This window comes from Chrysemys picta, chromosome 4, assembly GCF_011386835.1.
Source record: "Chrysemys picta bellii isolate R12L10 chromosome 4, ASM1138683v2, whole genome shotgun sequence".
Lineage (NCBI taxonomy): Eukaryota > Metazoa > Chordata > Testudines > Emydidae > Chrysemys > Chrysemys picta.
This window is the reverse complement of record NC_088794.1, coordinates 147,799,177-147,819,179: the sequence shown is the minus strand read 5'-3', so window position 1 is coordinate 147,819,179 and position 20,003 is coordinate 147,799,177. Positions and strand designations below refer to the sequence as shown.

Sequence of the window (20,003 nt, the reverse complement as noted above, 5' to 3'; positions counted from 1 at the left end):
CCGAAGTGGGGGGTTAGTGGGGACCAGGCCTAAGTCTTGTCCACTAACTCAGCCATTAGTGCCCGGCAATCAAGGTAGTGGCACCAGTGCTGATTCCTTAATTAACACAAAAAGAACAGGAGTACTTGTGGCACCTTAGAGACTAACAAATTTATCTGTGGATAAGCTTTCGTGGGCTACAGCCCACTTCATCGGATGCATGTAGTGGAAAATACAGTAGGTATATAGTGTGTATTGTAACACCCATTGTTTCATGTTCTCTGTGTATATATTTAATTAATTAATTTAATTAATGGAGATATCCCATCTCCTAGAACTGGAAGGGACCTTGAAAGGTCATCGAGTCCAGCCCCCTGCCTTCACTAGCAGGACCAAGTACTGATTTTGCCCCAGATTCCCAAGTGGCCCCCTCAAGGATTGAACTCACAACCCTGATTTTAGCAGGCCAGTGCTCAAACCATATATCTTCCTACTGTATTTTCCACTACATGCATCCGATGAAGTGGGCTGTAGCCCACGAAAGCTTATGCTCAAATAAATGTGTTAGTCTCTAAGGTGCCACAAGTACTCCTGTTCTTTTTGCGGATACAGACTAACACGGCTGCTACTCTGAAACCTGTCATTAATTTACACTGTTTGCCTTTATGCCGTGTAGTTGTAGCCCTGTTGGTGGCAGGATATTACAGAGACAAGGTGGGTGAGGTAAGATCTTTTATTGGACCAACTTCAGCTGATGAGAGAGACACAAGCTTTCTAGCCACAGAGCTCTTTGTCAGGCCTGGGAAAGGAATTCCCAGCCTCCCAGCAAAATGCAGGGTGGAACAGATGGTTTAGGGTTAGTAGTTAGCACATATTGTAAGGGACCATTCAGGGTAGAGTGGCCCGTTAACACCTCCGCAGTCATAGGACAAGAGGGGTCAGTGGGTTACAGATGGCTGGAACAAGCCATAAATCCAGTGTTCTAGAACAAAAGTTGGTCCAATAAAAAATATTACTTCGCCCACCTTGTCTCTATAGTTTGCCTTTGTCCAGCCTGAGGGGTCAGCACCAGTTTGGCTGCATGGATTGCTGAGTCAACACTATTCCTCTCCACCCCCTCCCCCGAGACCCCCTTGGCTGCTGCTTGCTCCTCTCCCCCCCTCCCCCAGACCCCCTCGCCCACCACTCGTGCCTCTCCCCCCCCAGCTCCTCTCGCCTACCACTCGTGCCTCTCAGTCCCCTCCCCCGAGACCCCCTTGCTCGCTGCTTGCTCCTCTCCCTCCCTCCCCCAGGCCCCCTCACCCACCACTCGTGCCTCCCCCCCCCCCCGGCCCTCTCGCCCACCACTCATGCCTCTCCGTCCCCTCCCCTGAGGTGGAGAGGAGCGAGCGGCAGGCAGGGGGGCCTCCGGGGAAGAGGTAGAGTGGGGGCCAGATGAGGTGCAACGTGGGCAGAGACCCGGGGGAAGAAGCGGAGCAGGAGCGGGACCTCAGGGCAGAACGGGGGCGGAGCATGGGCGGGGCCAGGGGCCAGGTGTCGGTGGCCTCCCCAACTTCTCCAGAGCTTCCGCCTGTGGCGCTCCAAAGGCGGCAGGGGGAGGGAGGGAGAACCTGATACTGGGAGTTGAGTTGGGAGACTGGGCCTGGGTAAGGACGCGACTGGGAGCCAAATGGGAGACAGAGATAAGCTGGAAACAGAAGACTAGGACTGGGAACCAGGGAGGGAAATGGAGGGTGATGGCTGGGAGCCGGTAGGTGAACAGGGAGACTGAGATAAGATGAGGAGCTGGGGGGAGACTGGGATTAGGAACCAGTGGGAAGGAGGGAGGGAGAGGGAGAAAGGAGACAGGTCTGAGGAGGAGCTGGGATGTGGGAGGAGAATTGGGACTGGCAGGGCAAAGAGACTGGGACAAAGAGCTGAGGGGGGCATGAGACTGGATGAGTCCAGAGAGAAAGGCTGGAACTGGGAGCCAGGGGTGTGTGACGGGGCATCTGCCCCACACTGGCCCATAAGGGGTTAATAGAGACCTAGGGAGGTTGCGCAGGAGGCAGCCAATTGGAGAGGGGCTGTGAGGAGCAGCCTATCAGGGCTGGGCTGGCCCATATAAGAAAGGCTGCAGAGGAGAGAGCAACTTCAGTCATTCCCTGGAGCTTGAGGAGGGAGGTGGTTGGGCTGCCTTGCAGGCAGAGGGCAACAAGCACCCTGGACTGACCCGTGCTGCAGGCAGAGACCTGGGGAGCTAAAGGCAGCTCCTGGTGGGCTGGAGGGATCTGCAGGCTGAGGCCCTGAGGCAAGGGCAAAGAGGGTGCTGGGGCCATGGGGCCCAGGGAAATCTACTGAGGAGTCGGAGGGGACGCAGCAAGTGATGGCCATCCACAGGGTCCCTGGGCCAGGGTCTGGAGTAATGGGGTGCCACTGAGGAAGTGGCCAGACATTGGGCTGCAGTTGCCACTAGGGGACAGCTGGACAGCTGACGGGCTGTGTCCTGAAGAGGACATTGTGGTCCTTGGAACGACACGGGTCCAGGAGCAGAAGTGGTGGCGGCAGTGAGACATCACCAGAAGAAGGCACGCTGGCTAGCAGAGCTAATCCCCAGGACAGCCAGTAGGCAGTGCTGCAGTGGTGAGTAGCATACCGTCACAGGAGGACAACTGGGCACTAGAATGGGGACAGAGACAAATCAGGGGGGTGGAACTGGGACTGGTTGGGCAAAGAGAGTGGGGACAAGAGGGCAGGAGGACTGGGAATGGCTGGGTAAGAAGACCAGGAATGGGAGCGAGGGAGAGACTGGGACTGGGAGCCAAGAAGTGGAAACTGGGAGCCAGTGGGTGTGGGGAGACTGAGATCAAACAAGAAGCTGGGGAGGAGATTAGACCTAGCTGAGCATGGAGAGTGGGTCTGGGAACCAGTAAGACAAGGGAAGGAGGTGAGGGGAAGGAGGCGATTAGGACAAGGAGCTAGAAGGGGGGGAAGCACTGAGATTGGATGAGGAGCCCAGGAAGGGAGACTGGGGGAGCCTTTGGGATGAGGAATGTCGTGGGGGGGCAGAGTGAGAAAGTGAGTGGGGGAAGGGTGGAACTGGGGCTGGTTGGGCAAGGAATGCGGAAGTAGGAGTGGAGGGCAAGGGGAGACTGAGATGGGGAGTCCAGAAGAGTGACTCTAGGACTGGGACCAGGCAGAAGGGGCCAAGCTTGTGGGGAATGGGCAGAAAAGTCCATGCCCACTAAAGAACACACCTTTCCATAGCCTGGAATGGAAGATTCCCGAGTCTCACCATTCCTCTGCTGTCAGCAAATATCTGCGAACCTCACTGGCAAAGTGTTCCATCCCCAGCGAGTGCTGGTCCTCACAGAGGATGACAACCTACTACTGCTGTCACTAACTACTTTAGCTCAAGTGGCATGGATCTGTACAATAGATCTAAAGGTTCCGACCATGCACATTTCAATGTGATGCCACATGATGGAATTTCTGGGATTTTTAGTTTGTTTTTTAGACAAACCTGAGATATGACACACAAAAAACTTGTTAAACACATTAGTAAGGTTGCAGAGTCGTGCACTCAAAAGTTAGAATATGCCAGAATTTAGGTTGCCAGGGCAACCTTAATTCCCCCTGTGCATTATGACACTATCTTTAATGACATGACCACATACTACTTGTTTCCACAGGACCCTCGCCTCACTCAGTGCACAGGTTGGACCTGCTCTGGGGATGAATCAGGCTCTTCAGTGAAGGAGGCTGTTGTCTGAAGGACCCTACCTCATTGTGTGATCCTCATTTTCTGAGTGCTTGACTTGAGGCCCTGGGGTCTGATATACAGACGTGCTGAGCACTCACAGCTACAACTGAAGTCACTGGAAGATGTGCTTTGAACTAGGGCTGTTGATTAATTGCAATTAACTCACGTGATTAACTCAAAAAAATTAATCGTGATTAATTGCAGTTTTAATCGCACTGTTAAACAGTAGAATACAACTGAAATTTAATAAATATTTTGGATGTTTTTCTACATTTTCATATCTATATTGATTTCAATTACAATACAGGATACAAAGTGTATATACTTTTTTATTACAAATATTTGCACTGTAAAAAATGATAAACAAAAGAAATAGTATTTTTCAATTCACCTCATACAAGTACTGTAGTGCAATCTCTTTGTCATGAAAGTGCAACTTACAAATGTAGATTTTTTTTTTGTTACATAACTACTCTCAAAAACAAAACGATATAAAACTTTAGAGCCTACAAATCCACTCGGTCCTACTTCTTGTTCAGCCAATTGCTCAGACAAACAAGTTTGTTCACATTTGTAGGAGATACTGTTGCCCTCTTCTCAGGGCCAGCTTTAGGCCAATTCCACCAATTCCCCCGAATCGGACCCCGCGCCTAAGAGGGCCCCGCACCCAGTGGCAGGGCCACCCAGAGTGGGGGGCAAGTGGCAGAGAATCCCTTCCCTGGCTAGAGGCACCTTTTTAATTTTTACTCACCCGGCGGTGCTCCGGGTCTTTGGCGGCACTTTGGCAGCAAGTCCTTTAGTGCCGCCGAAGACCCAGAGCGAGTGAAGGACCCGCCGCCAAAGACTAGGAGCGCGGCCCAGTGAGTACAAGCCTTACGTGTTTTTTGTTTTTTTTTAGTCATCCCTGCCGGGGCCCCGTCGAAACTGTTCGAATCAGGCCCCGCACTTCCTAAAGCTGGCCCTGCCTCTTCTTATTTACAATGTTACCAGAAAGTGAGAACAGGCATTTGCTTGGCACTTTTGTAGCCGGCATTGCAAGATATTTACGTGCCAGATATCTAAACATTCGTATGCCCCTTTGTGCTTCGGCCACCTTTCCAGACAGGGCCGGCTTTAGCAAGAGCGGGGCCCGATTCCTGGGTGCGGGGCTTGCAGCAAGCCCTGCCCGCGGGGGACCCAAGCCGCGCCCGCGGGGGGGGGGACCCGCGCCGCAGGACGGGGAGACCCGAGCCGCGCCGCGCGGCGGGGGGGGACGGGGAGACCCAAGCCGCGCCACGGGGGGGGGGGGGGAGGGAGACCCGCGCCGCGCCGGGGGGGGGACCCGAGCCGCGGGGACCGGGCCGGGCCGCGGGGCCCGGGCTGGAGCCAAGCCGGGCCAGAGTCGCTGGGGCCTGCGGGAACAGGCCGAGCCTCCCCGGAGCCCTTCTCCCGCCCCCACCACCCCAGCTTACCTTGTGCTGCAGACCGGTGCTTCTTTTCAGACTTCCCGCGAAGAAGCAGGGGAGGGGGCAGAGCGTTCAGGGGAGGGGAGGAGGGGGAAGTGAGCTGGGGGCGGGGTGGACAGCTGCAGCGCGGGGCCCAATTCAGCCGAATCGGCTGAATCGGCCTAAAGCCGGCCCTGTTTCCAGAGGACATGCTTCTACGGAGATGACGCTCATTAAAAAATAGTGCGTTAATTAAATCTGTGACTGAACCCCTTGGGGGAGAATTGTATGTCTCGTGTTCTGTTTTACCCGCATTCTGCCATATATTTCATGTTATAGCAGTCTCGGATGATGACCCAGCACATGTTCATTTTAAGAACACTTTCACTACAGATTTGACAAAATGCAAAGAAGGTACCAATGTGAGATTTCTAAAGATAGCTACAGCATCGACCCAAGGTTTAAGAATCTGAAGTGCCTTCCAAAATCTGAGAGGGTTGAGGTGTGGCACATGCTTTCAGAAGTCTTAAAAGAGCAACACTCCGATGTGGAAACTACAGAACCCGAATAGGGTGACCAGATGTCCCGATTTTTATAGGGACAGTCCCGATTTTGGGGTCTTTTTCTTATATAGGCTCCTATTACTCCCCCACCCCCGTCTCGATTTTTCACATTTGCTGTCTGGTCACCCTAAACCCAAACCACCAAAAAAGAAAATCAACCTTCTACTGGTGGCATCTGACTCAGATAATGAAAATGAACATACGTCGGTCCGTACTGCTTTGGATTGTTATTGAAAAGAACCCATCATCAGCATGGACGCATGTCCTCTGGAATGGTGGTTGAAGCATGAAGGGACATATATCAGGGGGTAGCCGTGTTAGTCTGTATCTACAAAAACAACAAGGAGTCTGGTGGCACCTTAAAGACTAACAGATTTATTTGGGCATAATGCCCAAATAAATCTGTTAGTCTTTAAGGTGCCACCAGACTTCATGAAGGGACATATGAATCTTTAGCGCATCTGGCATGTAAATATCTTGCGATGCGAGCTACAACAGTGCCATGAGAACACCTGTTCTCACTTTCAGGTGACATTGTAAACAAGAAGCAGGCAGCATTATCTCCTGCAAATGTAAACAAACTTGTTTGCCTTAGTGATTGGCTGAACAAGAAGTAGGACTGAGTGGACTTGCAGACTCTAAAATTTTACACTGTTTTATTTTTGAATGCAGTTTTTTTGTACATAATCCTACATTTAAGTTCAACTTTCATGATAAAGAGATGCACTACAGAACTTGTATCACGTGAATTGAAAAATACTATTTCTTTTTTTTTTTACAGTGCAAATACTTATAATCAACAATAAATATAAAATGAGCTCTGTATACTTTGTATTCTGTGTTGTAATTGAAATCAATATATTTGAAAATATAGAAAACATCCAAAAATATTTAAATAAATGGTATTCTATTATTAACAGTGCGACTAATCACACGATTAATTGTGATTAATTTTTTAATTGCTTGACAGCTCTACTTTGAACATTAGCTCTGCAATGCTAAGTACTCTGAAAAAATCAGGTCCTAGGAATCTCAAACTGAGCACCCAAAATTAGCGAACACTTTTGACCTTGATTTCTCTGTTCCCCAGTTGTAAAATGGGTTTAATACCCCCGTACCTCACAGGGGTTTTGTGAAGATAGATTAATTAATGTTTGTGAAACACTCGGCTATTAGAGTAATGAGCATCCTAGAAAAACCCATGAGGAAATAAATAAATAATTCTGCCTTCAAAGCAGGGACCGAATAGTGGACAGTAAAAGAGACTGGGGGCCACTCATTGAACAGCAAGAAGAAAACAAAGTACTGAACAGCTACTGATTAACTGAGCACCGTCCATCCTGTGCACTGAATGAGGCAGAGGTCCTGTGGAGAAAACCGTATGTGATCCTGTAACTAAAGAGCAACAGAGGGTCCTGTGGCACCTTTGAGACTAACAGAAGTACTGGGAGCATAAGCTTTCGTGGGTAAGAACCTCACTTCTTCAGATGCAAGTCAGTGAGGCTCTTACCCACGAAAGCTTATGCTCCCAGTACTTCTGTTAGTCTTAAAGGTGCCACAGGACCCTCTGTTGCTTTTTACAGATTCAGACTAACACGGCTACCCCTCTGATACTTGTAACTAAAGACTGTATCATAATGCATATGCACAAGCAGGCCAAATTAAGATTTCACGGGTAAGCTTTGTTTTGGCATTTCCTAACTTTTGAGTGCTTGACTTTGCAACCTTAATCATGTTCCGTTAAGTAAGTGTGTGTGTGTGTGTGTGTGTGTGTGTGTGTGTGTGTGTGTAGTGTATATTGTTTTGCTGGGGGCTGAGTGAAACCTCATTTGAAGCTAGTAGGTAGAAGAGCTGCCTCTTCATTGAGGATAAGTGTAAAAACAATCTAGCTTCTTTCTACAATAGATAGCTGAAGCAATAGAAGCCTCCACTCAAAAGACAGGCCCTGCACAAAGCTGGCCAGGAATCTGAGCTATGTGGGTGGAGGGGTTTGAATGCAAATACAGGGGTCAAGGTATTCTTGGAGGGAGATCTGTGTGTGAGAGAAGGAGCAGAAACACCACAGATGCACACAGACTGCAGCAAGGAAGCCTCAGAGACAGACAGATAAGCACTTTGTAGTGTGAACCTAGGGAAAAGCAAAGAGCGAGAGAGAGCTTTGTGGGCAGAGTACTGGCTGGAAAGAGGCTTGGAACTGTAAGCAAAGAAATTGTCTCCAGCTGTTTGATTCCTGGTGTGTTCACGGAAACAATCCTTGGTACATTCTTGTAAATAAACGGGATTGCATCGTGGACATACCTGACTCCATCAATTTCTCCTTCTAACAGAAATAACCCACAAGACCCAGAATATTGATTATTCACTTGAGTCACAAGAGGTAATTATATATTTGGAGGGCATATTTATGGGTATGAATCTGTTCCTTTCTGTTAGTTGTCCTGCAGAACAGGTCCAGATACTATTGTCAAGGCTGATTCCCCACTCTGGCACTTCGAGAAGGTGGGGGCCCGCAAGGATTCTAAAAATTAATACTGGCCATTCCAGGCTGGTATTAAACTCCCAAGGTTACATCTTTTCTCTGACCTTGGATTGGTAGATGCTGCCACCACCGAAGTGCAGAACCCCTTTGAGAGCCCAGGAAGGCACAGTTGGGAATTCCTTCCTGTGGGGTACCCTCAAGCCCTTTCACCCCACCCCACCCCGGGGAAGAGCTGAGAAGAAAAAAAAAAAAAGGAAATCAGCTGTTGCCACCAGCTAATTAAACAACAGGTGCACAAACCTCTTAAGACACAAAAATCTAATTCTGTTCTTTAAAAAGGTAAATTGTATTAATTAAAAAAAAGAAAATACATCTGGGAACTCAGGCTATTGCTAGATTTTAAAAGAGCAACTACAAGGATTAAGCACCAAGAATAGCTTTCTTGAGGTCCAGCTTAAAGGTTACAAGCAAAACAAAAGCATCTGGGGTTAGCACAGAGGGGTCTACAAGCCATAAAGAAATAAAAAAGGATAAACCTAATCACGTCTTCCTAGACATTTCCTGATCTACTTACATAGCTGGGGTTTCAAATGAGTAGTTTCTAGGTATGATACCGAGGATTTTTCATACCTGGCCTCAAACTTCTTACAGCATAGCTGTTGCCCAGTCCACCTCTCTCTGGGAGAACAACAGACAGACAGACAAAAGGGGCGTCTTTGTTTCAATTTTAAAAAGTTCTAGCCTCCCCATTGGCTCTTTTGGCCAGGTGCCCACTCACTTCCTTCTACCTATACATCGAAGTGAGACTTTTTAACCCTTTCAGGTAGAGCAATTAGAGAACAGCTACTAAGAGGGATTTTATAGCTGCTGGCTGGGTGTCCATAAAAGGGAGCTATACCCCCCCCCCTTCATTTATCACAACTATATATTGTGTTTTGACCTTGGGGTTATGTGCAGATGTGGTCGCCCCATCTCAAAAAAGATATGTAGGAATTGGAAAAGATTCAGAAAAGGGCAACAAAAATGATTAGGGGTATAGAACAGCTGCCGAATGAGGAGAGATTAATAAGACTGGGACTTTTCAGCTTGGAAAAGAGATGACTAAGGGGGGTATGATGGAGGTCTATAAAAACAAGACTGGTGTGGAGAAAGTAAATAAGGAAGTGTTATTTACTCCTTCTCATAACACAAGAATTAGGGGTCACCAAATGAAATTAATAGGCAACAGGTTTAAAACAAATAAAAGGAAGTATTTTTTCACACAACGCACAGTCAACCTGTGGAACTCCTTGCCAGAGTATGTTGTGAAGGCCAAGACTATAACAGGGTTCAAAAAAGAACTAGATAAATTCATGGAGGATAGGTCCATCAATGGCTATTAGCCAGGATGGGCAGGGATGGTGTCCCTAGCCTCTGTTTGCCAGAAGCTGGGAATGAGCGAAAGGGGATGGATCACTTGATTCCCTGTTCTGTTCATTCCCTCTGGGGCACCGGGCATTGGCCACTGTCGGAAGACAGGATACTGGGCTAGATGGACCTTTGGTCTGACCCAGTGTAGCCATTCTTATGTTCTGATACCAACACTCGTACATTGTTGATTTCAGTGGGGCTTGTGCGTGTATAGCTAAGGGTGGAATCTGGCCCATAGTATTTATTCCAAATATAAACAAGAGCTGGCAAGAGCTAATGAGTTGTGTCTCCACTTGAAATGCAATTTACAATTTTCCTTTCATTCAGACTGGAACGACCCATGTTTACAAAGCGGGTTCCAGTCCCAGCTCCAGCTTGGGCTGTGATTGATTGTGATCAAGATTTCCAAAAGCGATTAGTGGTTTGGGACGGGTTGATTTCCCCCCCCCCCCCATGCCCAGCTTAAGACACACACACACACCCCTGAAAATCAGGCCCCATAGGTGTCTTCAGTTGGACACCCAAAAACGGTGACCACTAGTCACACTGGAAAATCTTGGCCTGCATATGCTGTCTGCAACCTGCTGATTTGTTACTTTATTATTTGTATTGCAGTAGAACCCCCATAGAACTAAGACGAGGGCCCCACTGAACAAGGCGCTGTACATAGTAAAACAGCCCCTGCCCCCACACAGCTTACAAAACAAAGGGTGGGAAGAGGAACACACAGAGGTGAAATGATTTCCCCACGGTCAGGATTAGAACCCAGGTCTCTGACGTCTAGCCCAATGCTCTACCCATTAGAACATACTGCCTTCCGCACTCTTCACTGGCTGGTTTTTGGTTGCAATGTATATTTCTTAAAATGCTCTGGCTAAAGAAGACTATTTGTACATAGTGTTTATTAATGTTTCATCTGCTTTGAAACAGGGAATGCAAGCACTCTGGTAAGTGGATTGGCTGTGTAGTTTCATTGTGGCATCTGTAATTATTCTACAGCCTTTATAGATATTCAGCCCCTGCTCATGGTAAGCAATCCCTCTGCAGTCAATGCTCAAAACGGAGCTGAAGGTAATATTGTCTTCACCTAAACTATATCTGAAGCAATAAATCATTGATGCTTTGGCCAGCAATTGAACTTGTATGCTGCCCATTCAAGGAGTGGGAGTAATAAGACAACACTGTCACAGTAAATTGTCTGCTAACAGAATGGTAGGAAGGATACACACACTCACTCTGAGTGAGCTCCCAACACTGAGCTAGGCACCTCCCAGTTCAGATCAGACAACCGAGCCCCAAAGAGCTGCCCATCCTCCTAGGATGGAGGAGGGACTCATCAACAGGGAGGAGTTAACGGAGGAAAGACATCAGCCGCCTTAGTGAGATGTATGCAGTTACTCAACAAGAGCTGATGCCGAATTGTTTTTCTTTGTTGAATATAAATACAAATATATCAATGTCACTGTATTGTTTGCATCACCCAGTTAACTGGTTGTGTCCCAAGACCGCAGGGTTTAGAGGAAAGTGCATGGAGTGAGAGGGAAGAAGCTCCAAGTTTTAATCTTGGATCTGCCACTGACCCCCAGCATGGCCTTTTGCATGTCCCTTCAGTTCTCTGCCTCAGTTTCCCCATCTGTAAAACGAGAATACTCATTTGTCTCCTTCACGGGAGTGTTGTGAGATTACGTGTCTACAGCCCTTTGAACATGCAGCTCAATCAGGAATGGGTGTGAAATGCTACCCAATCAGAAGGCTGGCACTTTGCATGGATGTGCTTTACACCTAAGGCATTGGAGAATCAGGCCCATACAACACTCTGTAAGGGTTACACAATATTATTATTATTGCTGTTAGACATTTACACTAGGGTTCTACATCGACTCTTTCCAGGAATCTCTGTGTCTCTTGTTTAACCTCTTACTGGTTTTAAATCAATGGAAAAGCAAAACTACACGCACAGGGAATTAGAAGATATACAAGCGCTCCAGCTGCTTTGATCATTTCCAGGGGGCACATAAGCCCTTAAGCCAGCTGAACTTGTCCCTTTGTGTAGGGTAGGGTTACCATATTTTAATAAAATAAAAGGAGGACACTCCACGGGGCCCTGGCCTAACTCCACCCCTTCCCTGCCCCAACTCCGCCCTGGCCCCGCCCCAACTCCGCCCCGGCCCCGCCCCAACTCCGCCCCTTCCCAAAAGTCCCCGGTTCTGGCCCGCCAAGTGGCTCCAGCCCGCCCCAGCCCCGGCCCCAGCCCCGGCGACTCCAGCTCGGCTTGGGCTCGGGCTCCGGGGCACCGGCCCCGGCCGAGAGGCTCCGGCCCGGGTCGGCTCGGGCCCCGATTCCGGCCGAGCGACTCTGGCCCAGCCCTGGCCCTGGCTGAGCGGCGCCAGCCGGCAGCCGAGCACCGCCGGCCCCAGCAGCTCCAGCCCGGACCCAAGCCCCACGACCCCTCCCTATTTTCCCGGATATGTCCGGCTTTTTGGAATTTCCTCCCAGGCGGGGATTTGAGGACCAAAAAGCCGGACATGTCTGGGAAAATCCAGACGTATGGTAACCCTAGTGTAGGGGAATCTCTAGGGGGTATCCTATCCCCTCTCCTCTGTTACCAACCCCACTTTAAATGACTAGAATTGTTTAAAATCTAATTTACTTCTCCCCCTCCCCCGCCAGTGCTGTCTGCATCTCCCAGGCAGCTGGGACAAAGGAAATAGCCCTCAGGACACTTTCACTTGGGTTTCACTTTCACTTTTAGGTTCTCACTTCTCAAGTCAGCACCCTGCAGCATGGTTTGGGTTGCAAAGGCTGCAGGAGCCAATGTTGTCTCATCTGGTTACAGTCAAGTGCAAAGCCCCTGTTCCCTGATGCATGTTTTTGGACAGAAACAATTTCTACTCCTAGTCAGGGATTGAAGCTGGCTTGTCTACACATTGCCTCCAGCCCTCTGTCTGCTTGTCCGGCCTGGCCTTAGGGACCCTCCCGCTGGAGTCTGTGGAAAGCCCTGCACTGTGAATAGATCAAATGGAGCACACCCCAGGATGGCTTTGGGGCCTCACTCACCTGGCAGGCGCTACCGTGTGTTTCGGACACCATTTTTGGCCCCGAGGACAGTGGCGTGAAGTTCTCCATCCGTCCCTCCTCTGGCACTGGTGGGATGGGATCACATCAGCCCCACGTTACCTCCTCTCCTGTGTGTCCCTAGGCCTTTCTTATGAAGAGTGGTGGCACTGGATGCCTCCGGTGGGCAGGTAACAGGGCTCACCCTTGATAGCAGGAGGACACGGGTGTTGCTCCACAGTTAGCGCTGAAAGACCCAGGCCAAGCTAAACCTTACCGTGCTGGAGATCTAGGTATTACCTATAGCAATGGGGATCTCTGAGCCACCCCTATAGAAGTGGGGATCTCTGAGCTCCCCTATAGCGATGAGGCTCTCTAAGCTCACCTATAGCAGTGGGGATCTCTGAGCTCCCCTATAGCGATGAGGCTCTCTAAGCTCCCCTATAGCAGTGGGGATCTCTGAGCTCCCCTATAGCAATGAGGCTCTCTAAGCTCCCCTATAGCAGTGGGGATTTCTGAGCTCCCCTATAGCAATGAGGCTCTCTGAGCCACCCCTATCGCAGTGGGGATCTCTGAGCTCCCCTATAGCGATGAGGCTCTCTGTGCTCCCCTATCGCAGTGGGGATCTCTGAGCTCCCCTATAGCGATGAGGCTCTCTGTGCTCCCCTATAGCAGTGGGGATCTCTGAGCTCCCCTATAGCGATGAGGCTCTCTGTGCTCCCCTATAGCAGTGGGGATCTCTGAGCCACCCCTATAGCAGTGGGGATCTCTAAGCTCCCCTATAGCAGTGGGGAATCTCTGAGCTCCCCTATAGCAATGAGGATCACGGAGCCACCCCTATAGCGATGTCACCAGCTAGCCCTATAATAATGGGGATTTGTGAGGTCCGCTATCGCCATGGGGATCTCTCCGCTGCCTCCCCGCAGATCTGCGCCGCTCCTGTCTCCCCCCCACACACACTCGCCCGCCCGCACAGGCCTCTCTGCGCAGCTGATCCCAGTCCCAGGCAGCGCGGGGCTGCGGCTCGGGAGGGCGGAGCGAACGGCGGGCGCTCGCTGAGCCGGGAGAACAACACAGGCGGCCAGAGGGAGGTAGGAAAGCGAGTCGGGCGGCGGCGGCAACCCAAGAACAAAGCCGAGCCCGGAGTGACCGCGGTGGGCGGCCCGGCTCTGACTGACAGGCCCAGCAGCCACCGGGAAGGGCAGAAGGAAACGGCGCGGGCGGGCCCGGCGGGAGCCAATGAGAAAAGTCTGCTGTCCGGAGCGAGCGCCTCAAATAATCTGGCTCAGCTGATCGTCTCCAGCCGAGAGTTGTTTTCGAAGCGAGGGAGCGCTGCAGCGGGGCGGGCGGAGAGAGGGGGGCAGGCGCGGGCTCTCTTTTGTTGCATGGGTTTTTAGCCGTTGTTGTGAGTGGGGTGGGGGGGATTTTCCCCGCCCCTGGTTTTTACCCCCCCCGTTTTATCCCATTGCAGCCCGCTCCCTTCCCCCCCATGAGCGGCACCGTCTCTGCCCCCCCCGCCGGGGCCATGCCCGCCATCCCCTACCCCGTGGAGCTGGGGCTGACGGTGCTGCACACCGCCCTGTACGCCTCCCTCTTCCTCTTCGCCTACCTGCAGCTCTGGCTGCTCCTCTGCTACGGGGAGAAGCGGCTGAGCTACCGCCCGCTCGGCCTCTTCCTCTGCCTGCTGTGGGCAGCGCTCCGCACCGTGCTCTTCTCCTGCTACCTGCAGAACTCCCTGCGGGCCGCCCCGCTGCAGCGCCAGCCGTTCCCCCACTGGCTGCTCTTCTGCTCGCCGGGCTGCCTGCTCTTCGCCGGCCTCTGCCTCCTCAACCTCTACTTCGCAGAGGTAAGGGGGGTGTGTGTGTGTGTGCCCTGCGCGGAGACTGTGTGTGTGTGTGCGTGCCCTGGGGACTGTGTGTGTGTGCCCTGCGCGGGGACTGTGTGTGTGCCCTGTGTGTGCGCCCTGCGCGGAGACTGTGTGTGTGCCCTGTGTGTGTGTGTGTGCGTGCCCTGGGGACTGTGTGCCTTGCGCGGGGACTGTGTGTGGGTGTGTGTGTGCGTGCCCTGGGGACTGTGTGCCCTGCGCGGAGACTGTGTGTGTGCCCTGTGTGTGTGTGTGCGCCCTGCGCGGAGACTGTGTGTGTGCCCTGTGTGTGTGTGTGCGTGCCCTGGGGACTGTGTGCCTTGCGCGGGGACTGTGTGTGGGTGCGCGCCCTGGGGACTGTGTGTGCCCTGCGCGGGGACTGTGTGTGTGTGCCCTGGGGAGCGTGTGTGTGTGTGTGTGTGTGTGCGCGCCCTGCGCGGGGACTGTGCGTGTGTTTACCAAATTCTGTAAACTTGGGGCTGGGGAGGGGAAAGGCTGCGGGGATTTGCCTGGATTTGCTTTACTTACACACACACACACACACACACACACACACACACACACACACACCCCACACACACACCCTAGTGTCACTTGGAAAGACCAGTAACCTCCGTGTTGCTAAACTGGGCTGTGGTGTTGTTGTGTTTGTGTTTTAAGGGGGACTAGATAAAGTGGTGATCGCAGGGACTGGACGGTTGCCAACCATTACGTCACCAGCTAGAGCCTGTTCTGCTATTGTTGCTGCGTTTCTCTCTTCCCCCCTTTTTTATTATTATGAGCAGGTTTATTCTTCTGCCCCTTGTGGTGCTGAGGTTCCAGGAACCTCTCGCTGACCCCCCAAACCCTAGGCTCAGGGCAAGAGTCACCGCTCAGCCCCTAACACAATGGGCCAGTATTTATTGGGACATCTGCGAGGCCATTCGGGTGGCCTTTGTTGTTGTTTGTCACTTGGCTTTCCTTTCTCTCCCTCTAGAGCTTATTTTTTGTGGGTCTGATCCACCCCCCGCCTCCCCAAATTCCCCAGATATTTATCCTTAGCCCGGCCTCTGATGAACGGCTCCCCCTTTGCAGGGACTCTGATGAAGCAAGTCACAAACTAATCTGGCAAGACTTTCCTGCTAGCTGTATTATTATGGTTGAGCTCGCCTTTCCTCTGCAGCTCTCCGCTGTTCAACAGCCTCACAAAGGCATCGCCAACACACTGAAATCCTTCAGTCCCAGGGGAATTATGATTTCACTTTCCCTAGGACATTGGCATTCACATGATAACACACAAGATTAGCAGCCGAGCAGCACAGTTTCTTCCCATTTCTCCCCTCCCCCTCCAAAAAGCCACCATCACCTGAACACTGGTGAAGCTGTCGATTTTTAAAAACTGTCAAAGCTCTAAACACATAAGTTATTATGTAACATTTGTTGTTTGACTGCTATCTTCTCTGCCAAATTCCGATTTACCTATCAATAGGTATTCAGTACAGTATGCCCCCAAAAGGCAAAGGGAAGAGGGGATAATTGGGCTCGTATTGGTAACAATATGACTGGGTTTTGTTACACTTGTAAATTACTTAAATGCTGCAGTATGTTTATGTGCATCGGACTTTCTTCAAAGCTTAAAAAGATCCTTAAGTAATGAGCTAACTCTATATTTCTGAAATTGCAAACTAAATTTAAATAGGTGAGGTAAAGGGAAAGACAAAACTACTTGTTTTGCAAGGAGAACTGACTGGGGGAGGGGATGGGTTTGAGGAGGGGTGTTTGTCTTGATGCTCTAACTAGCATCAAGGGGGGGAGAGGGATACTCAGTGGTTTGAGCATTGGCCTGCTAAACCCAGGGTTGTGAGTTCAATCCTTGAGGGGGCCACTTGGTTCTGCTAGTGAAGGCCCTTTCAAGGTCCCTTCCAGTTCTAGGAGATAGAATAACTAGGCAGGAAAAAAAAATTAATCTAAATGTCAAAAGCTATGGAATTTGAATTGGTGAGGGGGACTCTAGGATAATTTTTAGCAAAGACAAGCATACTTGGTTGGGGGGCTGGAGCCTCAACTAGCCTCTAGAGTCACATACACTAGAGCAAAAACAACAAGGAGTCTGGTGGCACCTTAAAGACTAACAGATTTATTTGGGCATAAGCTTTCGTGAGTTAAAACCTCACTTCTTCGGATGAAGTGAGGTTTTAACTCACGAAAGCTTATGCCCAAATAAATCTGTTAGTCTTTAAGGTGCCACCAGACTCCTTGTTGTTTTTGTAGATGCAGACTAACATGGCTACCCCCTGATACGATACACTAGAGCAGTGGTTTTCAACCTTTTTTCATTTGTGGGCTTATTTTAAAAAAATTCAAGTGGTGGTGTGGATCCCTTTGGAAATTTTAGGCCTAGTCTGCAGATCCCCATTGGTCCATGGACGACCAGTTGAAAACCACTGCAGTGGTGTAAAACCCTGTCCGTATATAATGCCTGCATCTGTAATTTTCATTCCATGCATCTGAAGAAGTGGGGGGTTTTATCCACGAAAGCTTATGCCCAAATAAATCTGTTAGTCTTTAAGGTGCCACCGGACTCCTTGTTTTTGTAAAATCCTTGTGCGTCAGAATGGCAGCATTTACTTGCAAAAGTGTAAGCAACTACACTTGGTGCAAGGTGGTGGACAACTGGGCCCAGGGAGTTTCTGAGAAGGCAGGGGTAGAGAGTGCCTGCAACGTCTAAACCATTTGTTCGCCTGCCTGCCAGAAGAACTGAGCTCTACAGATGAAACTGGCAAGGTTAGACTGGAGCAACCCCCCATGTTTACACTTCTTACTTTGGCTCTAAGATTGTCCTATATTGTTAACTAATCAGTAAGGAACTGCCTTGATTTAGCTTATGACGACTCCTGATGAACCAGCTAAATGGATACAGGGCACTCTTAAACTGAAACAAGAGGTGCCACCACAAGGGGGCCACTCCAATGTAAAAGCTGTTCCTAAATGGAATTTGGGGGGGGGAGGGAAGTGGGTGCAACTCTGGCATTGACAAGGCCATTGGTATAGGATTGCAACTTGCTAAATGGTGACACTTAAAACAAACTAGCTAACACTGTCCTTCAGTTCTTGATAATGATCTGCGAATGGGTGATATGGAAAATCCTGTCCACCTAATAACGTCTTTGGACCTGTAGATGTAGTACACCATGATTCAAATACCTGACTTGCACGCTGGTGGTAAGTACCTCTTTTTAAAGCAGAACATTAGGCTGGTTACCCATTGGCTTTCTTGTGCAATGTTCTTGGAGAAGATTGAATAATCATGGCCTTTAGGACTGTGCAGAGAGGTGGCATTTTTTTCCTCAGTGCTTCTTTATCTTGAGTCATTGTGGCTCCCAGCTGGCCTGGTGTATGAGAACCGCATCCTTTAGCTCACAAACAATTCCCAAGCATGAAAGTGGTGCTGGGGTGTGAGGGTAAACTGCACTAGGCTTCTATTTCACAAACACCTACTGACAAATCACATTATTTCTGTATGTATTACCTGTTTGAAAAATGCCCCTCTTCTACTCCCCTCCCCCCCTCCCCCCCCAAAAAAAAGAAAAACCACAGAACAAAGTGCAGAATAAAAGATGACTAGAATTCTATCTGGGCTTCCAGACCCACTATGTAATTTTCCTGTTCAACTTGTCAACGCTCATTTTAAGAGCCTTATTCTTGGTTGCCAGAGACATGCTGCTTTAGCAATAACAGTTGTGGTTTTCCTTCTGTTGGTAGCTAGTTACGTGTTTTGATGCTCCAAATGGAAAAGCAGTAGATACATAACCTGCATCTCTCCTTACTCCATCTCAACTCATTTAAAATAGGTTCTGCTTTCATCTTAACTTCATCAGGCTTATTCTGAACTCTAGCTTTGGATATGTCCAAGTCAGCAATTTGTCTCAAATGGGGCATTCCCCCCCCCCCCCATCATGCCTCCAAAGAGGGGTATCTCCAAATTATAAATCCAAGAGTTGCTTGTCGACTGTCAATGATACTCCAGATGAGACCTAAAATAGCTTTTGCTTTTTTAATTTTGCAGGCAGTAGATATCTTGGCTTCTTCCTAGTAGGCTAGCTCTGAAAGAAGTCTTCTCCCTCTACTGCCAGTCACTCCCCCTCCTTGATCATCCGGTGGGGCCTCTTATGAGTAACTTCAGCCACAGCAACCACTCGCTTCCCCTTCTACAAAAGCCTGCTTGAATGTGTTGCTTCCTCATCACTCCTTATGTATAGCAATATGACTCAGGGCTCTGGCTCTGCCTTGCAGGAGACTAAGAGGTCCTCTCAGCTTGCCTCCCTAAGGTTGGCTTATCCATGACCTCCAGCATGTCTGGGTTTCTCTTCTTAATGGTGCAACTGACTAGACTGCTTCCCCTTCTTTAATTACACTGGAGCAGATGTGCATGTAAATCATACCCAGCCTGGGAGTTCTTGTATCCCCAAAATATCCAAGCTAGTTAATGAAACTGAACAGTTTGGTCACTAATCGGTGACCTCCCAAGATGCTCCACATTGATTCTTGTACCCTTAAACCTTTCCTCATTAGCTTTATCTCGTTCTCCTGTTTAATGAACATCTAGTATCTATATTTCCTCAACACTATGACTCTCAGGATGGGTTCACTGGGGGGTGGGGATCCTGGACAGTGTTAAAACTGCCCTGTTCACCAGCTAAGGAGTCTCCAGAGATTGGAAGTGCCCACCACCATGTGACATAATAGAGATGCTGCCATCTTTCTGTGCTGGGAAATGCAGGGTGCATCCCAGTAAGCCCTTATGATTTGTCAGTGGCCTTATCAGGGCAGTAACATTCTGGGAGGGGAAAAAACTAACCTTCCACAGTTTCTGTTCTTGGTTAGACTGAAGGGTGTGATGTGTTTTTTTTTTTTTTTTTTTTTTTGGTTTTTTTTTTTGCAAACTTTGGATGCTTCTGGGGTGTAGTCCCAGAAGAGCCTGTACTATTACACTGCAGGGCCTTGAACTGTATGTGATTGTAGCAAAGATGTACCTTATACAGAGACTACAGCTATGCTGGCATAATCCTGTAGTGTAGCTGGGCCTTCCCATTCCTGTAGGAACACCACCACCACCTCCTCAAGCAATAGTAGCTACGTCAATGAAAGCATTCTTCAATGACATCGCTGCATCTACACTGAAGAGTTTGGTCAGGGTGTGACAATGTCTACCTATGTAGCTACATCAACCTAACTCTTGAGTGTAGATGGCTCTTAATGACAAAAGAGCATATCCAAATGTGACTGCTTCATGGTGACAACACACCCGGATGTCTGCATAATCTCTCTTTAAATTAGGCAGTCATGTTCTGTCTCCTCTTACGCTTGGTGAGAGGACTTCCAACAACTTCAGTTGAACCAGGACAGTTCTGAGGAGTACTATAGAATCCCTTCCATCCAACTGAAAGAAGGGGCTAGTGGTACGTCGCTGTGCTCTCCCCGTTTGAGCAGGGGACTTCGGAGGTAACTG

General features: G+C 49.6%; 2 protein-coding genes across 11 annotated transcripts in view; one reads left to right on the top strand and one right to left on the bottom strand.

Moving 5' to 3' along the window:
- TXNDC16 (thioredoxin domain containing 16) overlaps window positions 1–14,401 on the bottom strand; it is an 82,963-nt gene extending 68,562 nt beyond the window's left edge. For 2 of the 9 annotated variants that reach the window (XM_008168593.4, XM_065593932.1), the window contains exon 1: window positions 14,261–14,400. The gene's annotated coding sequence lies outside the window, so the exon portion shown is untranslated. Of the gene's footprint in view, window positions 1–12,654; window positions 13,727–14,260 lie in introns of those variants that run through there. The other 7 variants (XM_008168592.4, XM_065593931.1, XM_008168595.4 and 4 more) reach the window with 7 other exon arrangements.
- The window catches only part of GPR137C (G protein-coupled receptor 137C), a 29,852-nt gene continuing 23,743 nt past the window's right edge, over window positions 13,895–20,003 (top strand). Inside the window, exon 1 of one of the 2 annotated variants that reach the window (XM_024105483.3) lies at window positions 13,895–14,497. In XM_024105483.3, coding sequence (XP_023961251.1) covers window positions 14,141–14,497 — 357 coding nt within the window. In that variant the 5' untranslated portion in view covers window positions 13,895–14,140. The remainder of the gene's footprint in view (window positions 14,498–20,003) is intronic. The other variant, XR_006172433.2, reaches the window with a different exon arrangement.